Source organism: Ochotona curzoniae, unplaced genomic scaffold (genome assembly GCF_017591425.1).
Source record: "Ochotona curzoniae isolate NIBS_2020 unplaced genomic scaffold, NIBS_Ocur_1.0 scaffold_3890, whole genome shotgun sequence".
In the NCBI taxonomy this organism is placed as follows: Eukaryota; Metazoa; Chordata; class Mammalia; order Lagomorpha; family Ochotonidae; genus Ochotona; species Ochotona curzoniae.
The window spans coordinates 30,889,103-30,908,514 of NW_024467115.1; the positions used below are offsets into that span (position 1 = coordinate 30,889,103).

General features: G+C 39.3%; 1 protein-coding gene across 3 annotated transcripts in view; it reads right to left on the reverse strand.

The window, feature by feature from the left end:
- Positions 1-19,412, reverse strand: part of SYNE1 (spectrin repeat containing nuclear envelope protein 1) — a 444,597-nt gene that overhangs the window by 42,408 nt on the left and 382,777 nt on the right. For 2 of the 3 annotated variants that reach the window (XM_040965178.1, XM_040965177.1), the window contains exons 1-2: positions 5,285-5,982; positions 1,039-1,201 (exon numbers count right to left, since the gene is read on the reverse strand). In XM_040965178.1, coding sequence (XP_040821112.1) covers positions 1,039-1,201; positions 5,285-5,376 — 255 coding nt within the window. In that variant the 5' untranslated portion in view covers positions 5,377-5,982. Of the gene's footprint in view, positions 1-1,038; positions 1,202-5,284; positions 5,983-8,675; positions 8,843-9,925; positions 10,085-17,767; positions 17,924-19,412 lie in introns of those variants that run through there. The other variant, XM_040965176.1, reaches the window with a different exon arrangement.

Genomic DNA, 19,412 nt, shown 5'->3' on the forward strand with positions numbered 1-19,412 from the left:
AAACATTTGCTAAACCACAATACGTACCATTCGTGTTTTAATTTTACTTAGCAGACACCTCATTCCAATTTTTTCCAGAAGATTTGGGGGATTTGGAAGTCAACCATGACTCCAATGGCTCAATCAACATCGACATGCATCACATAATTTTTTTTCTATTTTATAATTTTTAACATTACAAAAACTGAAAAATACTGTTAACAATGTTTAAAAACAATGCAATTAATTTAAATGTAATACCCACAGCACACAGCCAGATTTTGATGTCTATTTGCACTGGATTAGTTAGTATTTAAAGTCAAATCATACATAAGCTACTTCACAGAATTTTTAAGTGCAGTTAGTAACTTGAATAGGCACATTTTGTTGCGCTTTTAAGTTAAGCAACTTGGCCATCATGGCCTAAATATAGTGGAAGGAACTAAAGTTGGGGAGCACTTATCGGAGTCCACCTACAGGGGCAATGACACTTGTCCTGGGGAACTCATGGTGTTTACTGCGGGAATCAGGAATCTGACATTCTTGGAGAATAAACAAAACGAGTGGGGAGTGGGAACTTGTTCTGTGTGCCTGCTGAGAGCCATCCCCTTCTGCTTTGTTGGGCTTAACATCATGCTCAATGATGATGCTGCTACATACATGAGCATGAAATTGTAACGTGGTCTGCAGGCCATGTAGTCCTCTTTGAAAAACAAAAATAGATTAAACTCTAAAAATGCTAAGTAAGCCTTGCAGTGCTTCCACACAGATAGAAGGGACTCCTTTGTAGGTGTATGATCTTTTGTTACCTGCTTTAACCCATTTGTGGAAACTCAGCTGTTCTATCACCAGGGAATGGCTTATTGATATACCAATGACACGTAACCTTAGGGCACCAGCCTGCCTCCATGTAACTTCCCTTCCTCTCTAGTTCTCTCCCACTTCCTCCCGACCTTTCACTTCAAATCATCATCCTCTTGCCAGCTTGGCATCGCAGGCAGGAAAACAAGCAGACATTCCCTGTGTTACTAAGGGAACATTGGTGGCTCTAAGTTATACCTGCTGCTCATTAAGCTTCCTCTGTATTTCTTCTGAGTTACAGGAATCGTAGATTATGGGTTTGGCGAGCTCCGCCTCAATGTGAGCGAGCCAAGCTCTCAGGCTCCCCATGTTCTTATCGAGCTGCTGCACAGCAACCAGGGTCTCCTTCAGCTTCTTCACCCTGAGGGTAGAGAGGGCAAGACAACTGGGGTCAGGCAGAGGCTCCATTCATGTTGCCCTGGGTGATCCTGGTCCAGCCTCCGATTGGCTGTGCAACTTTGTTCAAGTGGTACGATGTTCCTGTCTCTGTTCTATTATTTATAAAATGGGGATTTTTATAGAGTATAAGTGTCCTTGTGAAATTTAAATGAATTTTACACGGAGTTTCCTGTATATGAGAAACAATCACTATTGACAATTATTATACTCAATACAGCTGCAAAAAATAAAAGGCTGGAGAAACCTCAGAGCTGTCCCCCAAAATATTTTGAGGAATATATATTAGATAAAAATTGTGACATTTCTCCAGAGTGGGTTACATAGCTACCGTTTTGATAATAATCAAATAAAATTTAAGTTCCAAAAGATTACATACACCAGCACACTTGTGACAGAAGAACGCACAGCTAAGATAAAGTATAAATGAGAAGCCACATGTACACAGAGCAGCTTGAATCTCGCCAATGACAGGCCACACTTACAGCACTTGACGGCCCTCTGGATTATGACCAATGAGTAGAAGGCAACTAAATGATGCTACCAGTGAGCTCAGAGGTGTAGGACAGGGAACAGAACCGGAGAAAGGACTAAGCTGTGAGATACAAGGTGGTCTGACATAACTAAGGTCCTTTACGGACATGGTAATGGATCTCTACACTGTGTCAAGGAGAGTGGAAATATGCCAAGACTTACTAGCAGAGAGATGCTGAGCTCAATTTTGATTTTGTTTATGTGAGCTTGAAAATACGGACATTTGAGAAGCCAGTTAAGGAATGAAGAAGAAGCATCCCAACATTTTTAACAAATGTCTACACTCTGGAACCCATGGGCACAGAGGTCAGGATGGAATGTCTATACTCATGAATTGGCATGATGCAATACAGAAGCAGTTAAAAACGACACACTATTCCGTTAAGCAATGCAGTGGAAAATGCCTTCAGAATATACAGGAAGAGGAGCAAGTTCACGGGGAGTCGTCGGGGCCAGGTAGAAATATCAGGAATAGTAGCTATGTGATCCGGAAGGAAGGAATCCATGACATCAGCTTAGGCCTGGTCAATATGAAACTGAATGAGGTCTATTTTCTAAGGTTATGGAATAACATGATTAGGCATCCATGCAGCGACACAGGAGTCGGGAGGAGGGGACCAGGTGCTTGTCCCAGCTGTTACAACAGCACTTGGACCCACGCATCCCATCAGAAGTGCTCCAATTTGAGTACCAGCTTCACCTCCACTCCCGGCTTGTTGCTAATGTACAGTTGTTATCCCTGAAGGAGACTAGGATTGAGTTCTTGGGTTCCAGCATTAGTGGAGTGAACCAGAATATGGTCAAAGCGAATGAAGACGGCATGAAGTTTCTAGCTTGATTTTATTTCTAGGAAAAATGGACTTTGTTTTGTTGAATGTAATTTAGAATAGTGTTAAAGTGCTTCTATACAAAGAATCAGACACTCATGTGAAGGAAGCCAGAGGGAATAAAACAGAGTGATGAATTAAAAACATGTTATAAATATCATGCTAATATTCCAAAATATAATCTATTCACAAGGAATGAAACTTTGCTGTAGTATTTATCATGATTTGTAAGTACAATCAAGGCAAGACTTCTCTAGTTAATTTTATGAGTATAAATTATAACCTGTGCTCTGGGTACTTCAAGGAATTAGCCTGAAAAATTTACAAGGACTTCTATATATTTATCCAACTTACATTTCTCTTATATATGACAAAAATCACCTGAGTATCAATTGGCAATACTCAGTTGTACAATGGCTACTGATATGAAACTGGGCTACTGGCAACCCTGGCATTTAGCATGGGCCTAGCCATCCTGTCCCTGTGCCCCCGACTGAAAGGACAGTATATAATCAGCAAGACCACTGGGGTGGGACTGAACAATCATACAGTTCTACGCTGCCCATCCTCCTCTTATCCCTGCAATCTGAAAGTCCTCTCAATGACAGCCCCTGCTTCACCAACTTCCTGCAGGTGACTTGGTTGGGATCACAGTTCCCATCACGCTGCATCTGGGGCTCTTGCAGTAGCATCACAGCTTCATTAGGCTCTGACTAGAGGCTGAAGTTCTTGCCCCTCCCTACCCTTACACTAAATTTCTGGTAACATTTATGCACAAGTCAATCTCCTTCACGTTAAATTTCTGGGACACCTGCAACTGTGATATTCACATTTGGATTTCCCCATCTGGCTATGCTAAGCTCAGCGCCTTAAACCAAATTGTAGAGTACTTAAAATACCTAAGATTCCAAGATAACTGTTTGACTAATTAACATTCTAACTTTTTATATACATATATAAACATTTATAAACATATATATATTTGTTTGTTATGTATTCACTTGCAAATGGCTTGTCAACTACTAAAACCCATTTTTTCGATTCCAAAGTCAAAATATGATCCAAGCACCCAAAATACAGAGTTGTGAATAAACACAATTCCGCCGGACCATCTACACTAGCAAAATAAATGACAGAAATAGCAATATCAGACAACAGTGAGTGAATTTCAATTTAGAGTGATTAAGTGGGCAAAATGTCAAGGCCATCGTGACATGGAAATGCTTGATCATACAGTCCATCGAGGATAAAGTTCCTCTTTCAAACTTCTGTGTGAATTCTGTCAGGCTCACAGAGTGAATATTTAAGTAGTTCCTCTTTCTAAATTAAAAAAAAAAAGTATATTTGACCAAAAATAGTAGTGTGTATGTGTCGGTGGGGGACGAAGGCGAGAGAGAAAGAGAGGGGAGGGGAGAAGCACAGGAAGCAGACCTGAGCTGTGAAGCCAACAGGAAAGCCCCATTCACATTCTGTGTCCTACTGAACTTAGTACATATCAGACAAGGCTCATTCACATTTAATGAAGACTATTGCACTGTTTCCTCTATTTCTTTACCACTTTTGGTTGGAATGTCACCATACTTTCATTTATTGTATGAATTCTGAACAGGATTGCTGTTGGTGGCATTCACTATTATAGTTTAAAATAGCTCCTTGCGGCTGTCACAGGTTGGCATAAATTTAGCAAGCCTTACAAAGCTTTGAGCCCTTGCAGCTTATGGTTCTCCTCAAATAATTTGACGTGGATCATGGCCACTGACCTTTCTCGGAAAAGATTCTAGTAAATGCACTTTTCTACCTTCTTAACATGTCATATCGGTGTGTGTATTTGTATACAAACACATAAGTGTGCCAATACACACATATACAAGCATATATTTATGTATAGGTCTGCAAATTGAAATCATTAATTCCCTCTAAACTAATTTAACACTACCTATATACAACCATTAACAAAATCCAAATTCTAAACCAAAGTTAAGTTTTAACCAAAATTAAACAAATGCTTTCCATCTATGAGAATTTACTTGTGGATGATATAAGAAAAACATTTTTTAAAAGCTGAAAACAAAAGTTCCCATAATATCATGGGTATAACAGAAAATTATTATAGCCTAGAAATTTGTATGATATAATCAGTATTTGATGTAAGTTTATATATTTATGTATTTCATATGCTTTAGTTAGAGATAAAAATTTACTAAGACAAGCAAATGCAGATTTGTCATAATGCAAAATCTTCCAGGCCCCTGAAATATGATTTTTACTTAATGAAGTTCAGTCTTTCAGCCTCAAGGCTGTCAACCAACTAAGGCTGAATCTGAGTTTTATCCGAAGCTTGTCCTTTAAATAGTGTGTGATGGACTCTAACCGGCTTCCATTTCTGAATGCCTTTCCCATGTCCTCACTTCTTTACTGAAACCTTACTTGTCATATGACCCATGGCCCAGAAGCAACTCAAAACCAAATAAAAATAAGTTAGTTAACCTTTTCATACAGTCCTGCTTGCCCAATAAAAGGGACAAAAAACAACTCTTAGCAATCCATGCCAGCAACCTCCCAGCACCAATCAACTTCAATTAAAGTCAGCCAAAGCGATCCTGGGTTAAAGCTTCCAGCATTCATTCTATAAACCCCACGTAACGCGAAAGCTATGTACAATGGAAGACACTCAAGGAGATGCCTGCCTGGTGACATCGCAGTTACAGTCTGGGAGATCTGCATCCGCACCGCTGTCCTCTGCCATCCTCAGGGCACGCGGGTTCTCTGCTACCACCATGAAGCTTTCGCTTGTCAAAGTTTCTGTAGCACAAAACAAGCTAAATCCTGCGTGGGGAGGCAAGTCACCCCGTGTCTGTGTGCAGAAGTATGAAAATGCTCATGCTAGACAAATGTTGGTAGGCTCTGTCTGATAATATGACACTGGGCAGTGACAAGTGGTCATGTTACTAAATAAAACCTACATTCATTAACATGTGCCAGGCTTGATCTCCTGGAATGTAGGCCACGAGGGTAAGAAGGGGGAAACAAGCTCAGAGTAATCTGTGAGGAGGAAGAGGGGGAGGCGGAGAAGGCTCCGGGTCTAAAGAAAGGATATCCAAAACAAAACTAGCCGCAAGTACTGCAAGGACGGCCAGCTTTTCAGTTTGCTATGGCGAGCAGGCCATCTAAGCCAGACAGGCCTCCCAGTGCAAAGCAGCACACAACCCCCAAGTGCAGAAGACCACAGCAACAAAGGAGCCACTTCTCTTCCTCCTCCTCAGCACGAGATGCCAGCTCACTGGTGTAAGTAGGAGTTTTAAGGACTTTTTTTTCTTTTTGAGGGGGAGTGGGGGAGCAGAAGATGTTTCATGGGAAAGCATTTGGTCTGTAACTTTTGAATATATGGAGATCAAAAACAAGTGGATACTGTTTTCATCTTCATTTATTAAAACTTGGCTTTTAAAATGATTAAAGGTGACAAGATAATATGTTCATTTTAAGATAATGATTAAAAGGAATCCATGTATGTGTTTAGCAGATGTAGGGAACTTTGGTTTCCTTTTGGGAATGTCAAGAGTCTCCAAATTCCCTGCAGTAAGCATATAAAAGCTATGGAAAGGCCTATTGCAGATTACCTTTTGCTTTAATGAATCAGTGTAAACAAAAGTTGGAAGGACGAAGAGTCATGGATGGGATCAAATCATGGAAACTAAATATCTTAGCAGGCGAAACAGGTGTGGGGAATGGTGGGAAATGTTCAGCCAGTTTGTGCACTAAGGAAGCGCTGATAAACAAGGGGAAGAAAGCAAATGTGACAGCTGAGTGTCTCCGGGGAGGAGCCAAGAGGCAGATGGTGACTCCAACGTGGCATTCCCTTCTCCAAGGCAAATCAGTGGTCAATGTCGCTTGACAATGTTGGAACAGATACAATGCATATATACACAAATGCCTTCCCCTTGCCGGGAATGATTATGTATTCCGAGTTTTAACACAGGTAGAAATATTTGCATATCTTATGATACATAACTGACTCAAGCTTATTAATGTTATCTTTCTGGAAAACAAACTAAATAACATCAGAAAATCTTCACCCTAAGTCCCAAACAAATATTAAATACCAACATTACCCCAAGGAAAAAGTACCAGACTCTCACAAAATGCTGGCTATTGACTGCGCATGTGTCAGGTTAGCTGCTTACAACTAAATTGCATTAAGTTCAATATGAAAAAAAATTTTTTTTTCATCCACTGCATCCTCACTCTTCACGTTATCGAGGGACTCACACTGTGGAAAGAATAGCACTTAGTTTAACCAGATTACATGGAAATACATGTCCATCTGTGAGTCAGAATCTGGAAAAAAAAAAAATCCCACGGTGTTGACCAAGTGGGTAGTTTCCCTAAAAAGTATACCAGAAAAAACTTCCATTTCTCCTCCCGAAACAAGATTTTCTTAATATTTTGGTGACTGGGAAGTGAAGCTAAGCACGGCGTTGGGATCCTAAGGTCTCCAAATGTCTACATTGTTGAGTGATTTCAGCTCAGATGTGGGTTTCTGCCATCTCTTTATTTGCCAGAACAACTGGATAAAGATTATCCTTATTTTATTTATTTTTTGATTCCCACCCAGCACTCTTCCAAGGCTTCCCAAGCCTCTATCACAGTCCTTGTCACACTGGAAGTCCTTTACAAACAAAGCATTGGGAAATGAGGCTGCCACGTTTAATAACATAACTTAGTTCTACCAACTGCTTTGTCTCTGACAAGGTCAAGGTCACAGACTCACTGGCAAGACAGTGTTGTTGTCACAAAGCCACGTGGGCCAGCCTGAGCCTCCATTGAGGTAAAGCACACACACTAAGGAGGCCCCCTCCAAGGGCTTCGGGGCCAAGAGGTGAGAAGACGCCTATGAGCAGAGGCAGTGCCCAACAAGCCTGAGCTTCAGCAGTGCAATTGTTCCACATTTAAAAACCTGATAAACATGTTTTCCACTTATGTATCATTATTGCTAAATTATAAGCTCAACATTTTGAGTGAGACCTTTTATTTTGGATGATTTTCTTATACAAATGACAGTGTCTGCCAAATGCTCTCAAAATCATCATATAGAACCATCTGTAGGTAGTTTTGCTGGGAAAATGATATTCAAACGACACTCTGTATGTCTAGCTTTACACAGCGCAGTTGAGGAAAGGCACATGAGCATAACAATTACGTGCCTGCATGGTCCCCACATGACTGAGTCTCAGGATCCTTTGTAATATTCCAGCTCTCCCAAATGCCAAGCATCCATTCCTCCACTGCACGTTTTCATTCATCCATCCACTACAGTACTTACTGAGCCCATAGTACATTCAGGCGCTGTCTCTGGTGCTCATGGTATCCAGTTGGCATATCCAGTTAGCACATAGGATAAAGCAGCCTGAGCTCATAAAACCTTTATTCCAACACGAATCAAGGTTCATCCAAAATTAAGTATCTGAGAGACATCGCCTCTTTTTTATATCAAATAACGTGGTGCATCAGTCATCAGATGTTCAAAGCTCTAATAAAACCCCTCATGTATGTTTGTGTTTGGTTCTTATCCCACTAACTCACAATACCCTTCCACAACAGAAATGAAGCTTGATGTATTCCTTAGAGAGGAAGCACCGACAGCTACATTCTAGCTAAGCAGCTAGTGGTTCCAACACAGGAGCTTATTTTGCAACTATGTGGAGTGGCAAGAATTAGTCTTAATCTGGTACTTTACTTTGTCATGAAGACAAAAACACCACAGATAAATATTGGTTACCAGCTTCCCATTCTTCTGATAAGAATCTGAGAATCCTGAATACCTAAAATAAAGAATTTTCCCTTGGCAATATAATTTGTTTGGAAATGATTCTCCCAGCTACATTCAAATCACATTAGGTCCATATAAAGCAAATAATATAATTTTAAAGTTATGGCAGGTGTCATTTATAGAAAGTCTGAACCTGGTTCAAAATGGTGAGAGGAAGTAGATAAGGAGTGATTCCTTGGATTATCGTCAGCTTCAATGAAAGGGACTAAAATTCTGTGTAAGTGTGTGCTATTGAAGTGGGTCCTCTTTACCTGGCCGCAATGAGATCCAGGAGATGCTGCCACCGGTCGTTGACCTTCCCCAGTTTGTATTCAATCTCGGATGCTTTGCTCTCGTGGCTGGCTTTAGCAAGCCGTTCTCCCATTTGCTGGAGCTGTATTTTGTTCTCTTGGGCAACAGCAATTTCCTCTTGATAATCCTGTATAATAAATAGCAATCAGAGAGGTCAGAAAGCATATTCTTAATGCATTCACCTGGCTCTACTGGGAACATAATAATTACAGTTTTCTACTGCTTGGAAATAGTTTAGGCATGAGGAACACCACGTGAGCAGCCATCCACGTGCACAAGAATTAGCAGTACCTATTATTTTCAATATGTGTGCAAAGAGGATGCTCTTGAAAGGAGGGGTACTTTGTATTTGCTTAAAATGAGCACTGAAAAAAATTAGAGCATGTGCACAGCTTCAAAAGACAAAACCTGAATGATTTAACACTGGCAAACCATTCCTTATTTCACTAATCACTAAACTGATGCTATATTGGTGCCAATCTTCATATAAATATGTGCCAGGAAGCTTACAAGATGCACACTTACACAACAAAAACAGTCTATGCCCCCATACATGCACATATTAAAACTGACACCCACAAGCGTGCACAAGGGTTTGTTGGGTTATTTACGCAGAATAGTTCTAAACTGTTCCTTCATTTGAAAATGATATCTTCTATCCAATGGTGACATTTTGTATGGATGAATCAGTTTTCACAAATAAATGCCATTCATTTTAGAGAACCATTGGGCCTCATATTTTTAAAAGAATTTTTAAAGATTATTTTAATTTGAAAGGCAGAGTTTCAGATAGAATCTTCCATCTATTGGTTCACTTCCCAGAGGGGAGAAACAGCTGGCACTAAGCAGACCCAGGGGCGGGAGCTTCTTCCAGGTCTCACACATGGATTCAGAAGCCCAAGCATCTGGGCCATTCTCTTCTGCTTTCCCAGGCTATTAGCAAAGAATGAGAACAGCCAGGACTTCAACAAACGTCCACAACAGGTGCCGGTGCTGCAGGCATAGGCTCAAACTGCAGCCCCTCACATCTTGGATGCTGTGCTAATTCCTTTCAAATATTCTGCAAGACACAGATTTCAAGTAGAATGATAAAACTGGTGGTAAATAGATAACTGCCTCTCCCCCCTATGACCAACTTACTCTTATCACAGTGCCAGTATCCGACTGTTATAATCAACCTTTCCATTTTTGCCACGAGTGGCACTCATACCTTCCTGAGTTTCTGGATCATGTCTTCAATGAGAATGTCTCCATTCTGAGAAACTTTGCTTTCCATCTGAGTCAACCATTCACAAAGCTCCTTGTTCTTCTCACTGAAGACTACCCATTCGTTCAGTCTTTCGCTGACTTGCTGTCGTCGCAAGGAGACCTAAAGTTTAAAACGTGAGAATACACAAAAGGATAATGAAAGAGCAACTAAAAAAAAGTTGCAAATAAATTATGCTGGCTGGACAAACATGAATAGCATATCTCTTTAAGCAACTGTTTTGAGAAATACAGAATTTGCTAACAAATGAAAGCAGAAGACTTGAATTCTTTACTTGTAATCTTTCCTGAAGAGTCATACACATAGTAATCTAGTTTTATGCACTGTTTTGTAGTAGATTTGATACAAAACTATTGGCTGTACTTTTTTTTCTTACAAAGGGTAGATGATGGGGGAATTGGACAGAATGGGGAAAGAAAGGAAGGGGAGTTAAGGAAGAAAACTATAAGAGGAATGAAATAACAAAGAAGAGAGGAAAGATAAGAAAATGTATAAATAAAATAGAGAAGGAACGGAAGGGAACTAGAGAAGGAACACAAGACAGAAGAATTTACTGAGCCCCAAGTATCTGCAAAGTGTGTCTCCCAGGCAGCCCCAAAAGCACCTTGAGGTACATCCTACAACTCCAATTTCCTGCCCTTTTAATCTTCATTCATTTATTATTGCATCCCTCCCTCCCTTTTTTTTTTTTTTGGCAGAACAGCTCAACTGCTCAAACTACAAAATTCACTGGTTCTTAGCATATGAATAGAATTGTATAGCTGTCACCACCATCTACCAGGGGATTCAGCAATCCCACTTCTGGATGAGATTAAAGGAAATGAAGCCAGCACACCAAGGACATATCTTCACTCCCACTGGCAACAGCCTTGTCAGCATAAACCCTGTGTCCATCTGTGAATGAGTGGACGAAGAAAATGTAGATGGAATATTATCCAGTCTTAAAAATGAGTAATTAATGATGTTTTCAACAAAATAGAAATGCAGGTCATTATGTCAAGTGAAATTAGACATGGGGAGACGAGTACCATTTGTGATCTCTCACTTAGAATAGTCATTACTAGAGGCCATGGAGGGTGGGGAAGGTTATCCAAGGTTACCCAAGGTTACCAAGAAGGGGAAGGTACCCAAGGATAATGGGTACAAGACACAGGTACAACCGCAAGTTCCGGTGTTGCACAGGAGTGAGATGATTCTAGCATGCGTGCACACACTGTGCACACACACATCATATTCTGAACTAAGAACTAGAAGAGATTTGCAAACGCCAAAATCTCTGCTATCTCCCAGTAAGAAATAAGGAAATGCAAGTGCTAACAAACAATTTTATGCTGCATAGATGAGTTGTATGCATGCATTGCACTCTATTCCATGTAACACCAGAGCATGTTAACCAGTTTTAAATGTATAAGACTTTAAACATTATCCCAAAAGGTATACAATTGAGTTTAATTGAGTATGTTAGCAGAGTTGTGCAACCCTTACCACAATCAATTGTGTAACATTTCCACAAGGCACCTTCCCTCTAACATACCCCTGGCTATCTGTATCCACGCTCTCTTTTTTCTTTCCACTCACCTCTTATCCAGAATCTGCTTGCAACCATGATGAATTAACTTACTCTGGACACTTTATATAAATGCAATAATACAATAATAAAACTTGATTCTCAATGACTGGCATTTTTCAGCTAACATTCAAATTTTTCATTCCTAACATGTAATAAGACTTCATTTGTTCTTATTGCTGAATAAGTTTCGTGGCATGGATATGCCACATTTCACCCATCAATTCATCCATTGAACATCTGGGTGGTTTCCACTTTCAACATTGAATGATACTGTAATGAATAACCATGTACAAGTGTGTGTGTGTGTGTGTTTGTTTGTTTTCATCTCTTAGGGACACACTTAGCTTAGAATCATGGGTTACACGGGCAGATTTTCTAAAGTGGTTGTGTTAGTTTTATATTCCCATCAGCAAGAGGGTTCCAATTTCTCCACAGCCTCATCCACACTTGCTATTTATGTCTTTCTGACAGTCCTAGTGGGTGTGAAGTGCTTTTGATTTGTATTCTCCTAATGGGTAATGATGCCGAGAATATTTTCACTATTTCTTTGCCATTTGCCCATCTTCTTTTTGGAAAACTAGTCAAATCTTTTGTCCATATTTACAACTTGGCCCTTAATTATTAATAATTCTCATTATTATTCAAATTTCTTAAACAGTGTAGATTTGATGGAATTGCTTTGTTACCTTTAGGTCAAAAATGATTTTTCCCAGAATTTTAAAGGTTTCTTACTTTATTATAATCTTTGTTTTTGAATTATACTTCTTGAGTTCCTAAGAACAGTTTATTCATGAGTTAATCCACATAATAGCAGAACATAATATGATTTCAGTGGTTAAAAGGCTCCCGCTGGTTTTCTATATAATCCTGTTGACTGTGGTAGAAAAACACTACTGATCCCTTTGTATTAAATCCCCATTGATTTTCTCTCAACATTTATTATGAAAAATATTAAAAACAGATATTGAAAGAATTATATGATACATGATATTCCCTAGGGAGTCTAAAATTGTTAACAATTTTAGTTTTCTTCTAATATGCATATTCCTTTATTGATTCATTTACTATTGATGTATTTTAAATGTATTTTCTTTTAATGAAGAAAATGAAAATATTTTTATGGTGCCATGCTGGATTCTGGTAATGATCACACAGGTAAGATTTAAGGTCTCACATGACTCCAAATATTTGTGATTCTTCATCCAAGAAACCAGAATTGTATCACAAGCTCGTAATACCTATCCCAAAGCCAGCTTTAGGTATAGTGAGCTGCCTAGACAGTAAACCCAATAACCCAACACAGCTTTTAAAATGTCAACATCAGGAAAATCCATTGTTTTGTGGCTTAATTATAATCTTTTAAAATAAACATTTCTCTGATTTTCCCAACACTGATGATGCATTAAGTATTTCCTCAAGACTTAGAATATCATAGATTTAGTTCTGCTTACTAATTTTAATTTGAATTTTTTGAATAATAATTTTCAAACAAAGGACAATAGAATCATTTGTAGTGGATACCAAGATGAATGAGACAAGCTAGGATAACAGGCTAATAAGTTTTAGAGACAAATTCAGGGAACAAGAAAAATAGGCTAACATGTTTTAGAGACAAATTCAGGGAACCTAGAGGAAAGTGTGTGACACAATGGGAGCAGTTGTGGAATCACAAACCTTATCCACAGGACTGCGGACTCATTTTTAAGCAGAGAGAAAATAAGTACATTACATACTGGCTGTCAATGACGTCAAAAGCAGCCAAGATCTTATCAGAAACATTGAAGATTATGGGATAATTAAATAAGCTATAATTGTTAAATGAAGCATAAAAACCATCATGTAAATTGTAAGGGAAAAAATCCTTCTTACACTGAAATCATGACAGATTGTGCAAGTTTTTAGTTTAGCAGAAGAGCGTGATCCATCAAACATCCCTTCCCCCTCCAACTTCAACAGAAGAATATATTCAGATTTTCTGTTGGAACCCCTCTAAGATTTAGGATTTTCTTGTGCACATCAATTTTATCCCTTTCATTCTTGAAACATCAGCAGTAGAATTCTGATGGGTGAATTACTCACTCAACTGATATAAGCTGAAGGCATATTTTCATATTTGATAATTGCTTTCTTAGAAAAAGTTAGAAACTCTAATCACTCAGTTTTAAGATGAACAGGTGTGTACACAGCTTCCCTTTTAGTACTTCCACTGTGAGTAGCTTCCCCTAAATTTGGCCATGAACCAAACATGAATTCTCAGGCTTCTCTCACCAGTATCTACAGGGCTGATGACCACACACTAGAAAACCTGTATCTGTCACTTTGAGAAGTGTGCGGTGGAAGCTGGACAGTGCTGAGGCATTGGTGTACAGGTAGCCTGAGATGGAACCTGCAGAGCTGCAGAACAAGCTTACGATTAAACACAAAGAAGTAACAAAGATTCAAAAACAGTCTTATCAATTCTTAGTGACGTGACAAGGTCAATGCCATTTATCAACTCTAAGTCTATTCTCTTTATTTGATAGTGAATCTTGCACTTGTCTTAAAATTCACTAAGCAGATATTTAGTGTTTGGAATGAGGTCTTGTATGTGTCAAGCCTGTGTTAGATGCCAGAACATGGAGTGTTGAAAAAGCAGTACAAACAAAACAACCATTTAAGAGAGCGACCTTACAAAGCTAGACAGTACAACACACTGCTGCTGGTCTTACAGCTACAAACATGTGGCCACAGGATATCAGCTTGGTTTGTACTTTTTCCCTGACAGTCCTAAATTCTCTTTTATCCTGCACCATGGAAATGCTACAGTAACACTTAGAATGGTTACAATCCAAGTCAAAAACTTCTCAAAAATGTAAATTCTACAGGGGACAGCATCTTTTTTTTTTTCTTTTGTGGCTTCTAAATCTCACATTTCAGTTGTATGATAAGTAAGTTCAACCATCCTTTTTTATCAGCTTATCAACTCAGTAACCTGTCGTTTTGTGAAGAGTACAGACACATTGCGTTTCCTCTACAGCGATAACAGGAACTAAATCCTTTTCTAACTTTAAATACTTTTATCATGCTACTGTGAAAGATACAATGTGCAACAAAGTGATGAAATAAATCTATGTTTCAGCCAGAATTACCCATGAATCTACAACCTAATAAGAGAATAAAAACAAGGAAGCCCCGTGGCTGCACACAAGCACAGTCAACCATTTGGGGGGATGTCATGCACATTCACTCTGCCCAGTGGTGTTTACTTACAGCCTGTCTGCCTCGTTCTGGTCTGTAGTCCAAATATCTCCTGACTTCTCACCAACTCCTTCAGTTGGAACAGGAATAGACTAGTTGCTGTCTCGCAAGGACAACGTATGTTTAACTAGAGTTTTTGACTTCTACTGTGAGTCTTAGGAGTAAGCTCATTTCCTTTTGCGGTTGCATACTTGGAAGAAGCTAACAGGAAACAACCAACTCAGAAACCAGTCACTAATTTACATCCCTTTTCATAGCCTTATTCTGGTACCTTGGTCAAATTTGTGATTAAATCTTCACTAGTTTAAATAATAGAATTTAACTGAAGCAATATAAGTATGCCTTAGTTTCATTTCATAAGACTCTCCAGCAAAAGAAGTTTCCAGAAACACTATAGATTCAATTTGCTTCCTCATTTTTATTTCCCACTCTATCCACAAATTCAAGGCACTGATCTCCTCATAGCCTATCTTATGATCAATGCCAGCTTTCCTAATGCTTTGGAAAAAGACTGAGCAGTTACATAACATATGGTTGTCTACTTTAACAATAATTCTTGCTATTTCTAAATGCACTTTAAATGTTTTAAATGCTTAGCCTTTTAATTTTTTCATCTACTACAAAGACAAGATAGAGAGGAGAGGGAGAGTGAAATGGAGGGAAGGAGAAAGAAGGGAGGACAGGAGAGGAAGAGAGAGAACACAGAGATATTGATCTAACACATGCTGACTCCTTCCGCAATCGCCTGAAACAGTCAGTGCTCAGCCACGTTGCGGCCAGGAGCCCGCATCTCCCCTGAGTGGCAGCGATCCAAATGACTGATTCACCATCTGCCGGCTTGTAGGGTACAGTGACAGAAAGCAGGATGAGAAGTGGAGTAGCTCAGCCTGGAATCTGCACCCTGTCATAGAATGTAGCACTGGAGCTGGATTGGTCACATAGTGTACACCAGCATCCCATGTGGGTACCAGTTTGTGTACTAGCTACTCCATTGCAGTCGACTTCCCTGATAGTTTTCTGGGAGAAGAAGTGGCAGATGTCTCAAATGTTTTGAGACATTCATAGGAAGGCCTGGCTCCTGGCTTCAGTCTAGATCGGCAGTAACCATTGACGCCATCTGGGGGAACAGCTAGCAGAGGGAAGACTGATTTCATTGTCTCTTTCAAAAATGAATAAATACATCTTAAATAATATCTAAGACATTCTTTTCACGAAGCTATTCCTGAATCAAAAAGTGTTGCATAACCATTATTATTTAAACTCCAAAATATTAAAAACCTTACTATTATTGTTTCATAGGAATAGAAGTATGAAGCAATAAAAAATGCACTGTGGTCCTGCCATCCTTACTGACAATGAGTACTTAGTCATGCATTCCACTGGAAATGAAAAGAGATATTCTTTGTATCTCAGTGGCCTCACAGACTCGCAATCCGGCCACCAATATTAAAAATCTGAATAACACAAACAGAATGCACGTGACAGCACAAACCAAAGGCAGGTGAAAACTCAGGGGACCTGAAAACACTGAGGGCTGTGAACAGCTTAAAAATTGCATCATAAATATTATGGATGTGAAAGAAAACACGTTGAAAATCACATGGGAAGAAGATGTCCGTGTGGGCAGGGAGAGTAGTTGGATCAAGCTGAGAGCAGGAACATCTCGGGAGGTTTGGAAAGGAAATCAGACACAGCCTCTGAGCCATTGTGTCCAAGACATTTTTGCACCAAAGTGATAGCCATGTCTATGGTCTAAATGACTTCCCTTTATAAAATAAATAAATAAATAAATAAATAAATAAATAAATAAATAAATAACAAGAAGACTGCAAACAGTATTAGACTTTCCTTTTTGAAAAAAAAAAAAACATAGCTTTTATTTATTTGAGAGGGGGTAAGGGTTGGCTTGGACACGCACATCAAGTGCCTGGCTGAGCACTGAGGGGCCTTTTTTGCAACAGTACTTGACTCAGCCTTCCAGCACCTGCTTGGTCCCAGCCAGCTCCCGGCTTTTACTTGAGCTGTAACCTCATCAACACATCTGTTTGTTCCTTGCACTCCCATCTATTTCCTCCATCTCCCTTCAGAGCTGCATTTAAGATTGATCAAGTACAAGGTCATCTTCTTTATTCCCTGTAATTCACACTTCTCATAGCTTGCTGACATCTACATACATTTTTCTGCATTGTTGCTACGTGTTTAAACCTGGCTTTCCCCTTAACTGGGTAGATTATTTTAGTCTTAGCTCAACTGCAAACTCGATGGTATGAACATATATTAAAGCTTTCTGTAGTACACAATAATTAATGAATACATACATACCAAATCCCACCATGAACCAAGCACAGTATATACAAGCACCACTGAAGGAACCAGACAGATACGATCTCTGAATCATTGAGGTTAAGGCTCCAAGACCTTATAGAGCCACGTGCTCTTTACTATGAGCCTTTATTTTGTTATTCCATTTTGTCCATGGTGTCGTCTCATCACCCCTCCCTCAATATTCCATTTTAGCTTCAAACTCAGATCCCTACCTGATCTATTTTAAGTTACTGTGCAAATAGAAATACTTAGTAAGATAAAAGTGCCATGCACCCAGTAAGTCAAAAGTGGTGGTTACTCTTCAGTTGATAAACTAGCTCGACAGCGTTCTTGCTCATAAAACAACGCTCCCCCCGACCCCACACACATTTTAAAAGGAAGAAAGACACCATCCTACACTCACCTAGCCATAACCCACTTCCAGGAACCACACCATTATGTTTCTTCTTGAAAATATTACCCCAAACAAGAAAGGGAGAAGAGATTTCACTTTGGATGAATCTAAAAGAAAATGCTAAGTTGTTTCAATCTGAAGTAGTCTGGCTATCACTGTGGAGTCCTTGAGGCATCCACACAGAATGCCCCTTTGAGCCTCAGAATCACTGCCCAGCGCTCTCTTCATGAACTTATCCCACCTTTGGAACTGGCCTTACCTGGTGGCACAGTTCTTCCCACTGTCTTTGCAGAAGCTCTATGCGTTCGTTCAGGATGGAGATGTCATCAGAGCTGATAAAGGCAGAGAGGGAGTCCCTCAGCAACGTCAGCTGGACCAGGTCATCTGTCCAGCTCCCAACGGCATTTTCAAGTTCCTAGATTAAAAAAAAAAAGTAAAAGTCAGCTGCTTTGAAAATGTTTTTGAATCACCTTTTGATACAATTTCCTTTCCATTTCACTGCATTGTATCTTCTAACTTGGGACCTACATTATTTCCTTCTTAAGCAATCTTGTAAATTATCAGTTTCATCTAGTGCATGATCCTGTTGCTTGTAGAACCTCCCTCCTCTCTTAACCATGCCATTGATTTTTCAATGTTTTTTTTCCTAATTTGAAAATTTTCCATTGCATGGAACTTCTTTAAACCCCTATCTTACTCTCTCTTCATCCTTATTGATTATACTCACAAAATAATATAAACAGACTGCTAAATTTAATTTCCAACACTATGAGTTACTACATCCTGTGATGCATAGTTATTATGAAATAGCTAAGATTTGCTGCTGCCAATACTTAATTAAAAGAATAATGAACTGGGAGGGAATTTTACCTAGTGGTTAAGACAGCAGTTATGCTGCAATAGCCTGAATTTTATGACTGGCTGCAGTTCCCGACTCTGGTTCCTGATGATACAACCCAGGAGAGACACTAGGGACCATGCACATAACCAAACTCTTAAAGCCCTAATAACAGATCTAGACTGTTTCCCTTGACTGGAGTTGACTCAGTCCCATTATGGGTTTTTGGGGAGTAAACCAGCAGCCCTCTTTGCCTCTTCAAAACAGCTTTTTAAAATAAATTAATGCACTGAATGCATTTTCGATGGCTGAGATGTCTTCAAATGAATTAAAGCAAAATACATCCTTGCATTTTTGGTGAATGTTTTAAGAAAAAAAAATCTATGTAACTATATTTGAGTTGACATTAATTTCTTTAATGCTCTGACAGTTGGGCAGTTTTGTAATTTGCGTAACTCTTTTCTGCCAGCTGTTGTCTCTAGAGCTTGCCTAATTTGGTGTGTGAATGGAATATTTCACATGGCTTTTCCACTCTTGTTTCTGCCTTCTCTCGCAAGACACAAGTTTCCAAAGGCAAAAGCAATTAACGGAGCAGTCTGAGGCTAACTTTGCAGGCAATTCTGGCACACAGGGCTTTAGCCTAAATTTTCTAGGTAATTGTTTTGTTTTGCTGTGGAGAGCTGGTTTAAGGGTGGAGCAGAGAGCTGGACTGAAATGCATGCTTTTCATCTACAGACTCAAAAGCAAAGTGTTTGTGTCATGGATTTGAGATTTAAAAAAAATGAAGTCTCAGGGTTAACAGTATTTGGCCAAAAGACCAAACCACCCAAGTGAATTTAAAATGCAACATTTAGTATATTACATTATGCAACATATTCTTAGACAAACGGAATTGTTACACTCTTGGGAAAATGTTCTTTGGAATAACAGATTTTTAGCTCCAAATGACAACCCTGGTTTTGTTTTTGGGAACAACAGTAATTCTACGGAAATCCTACCGTTCCAGACACACAGTGTGTAAGGAGCCTTCCAAGAGTTCATAGAAAAGTCAGATTACAAAAAACCC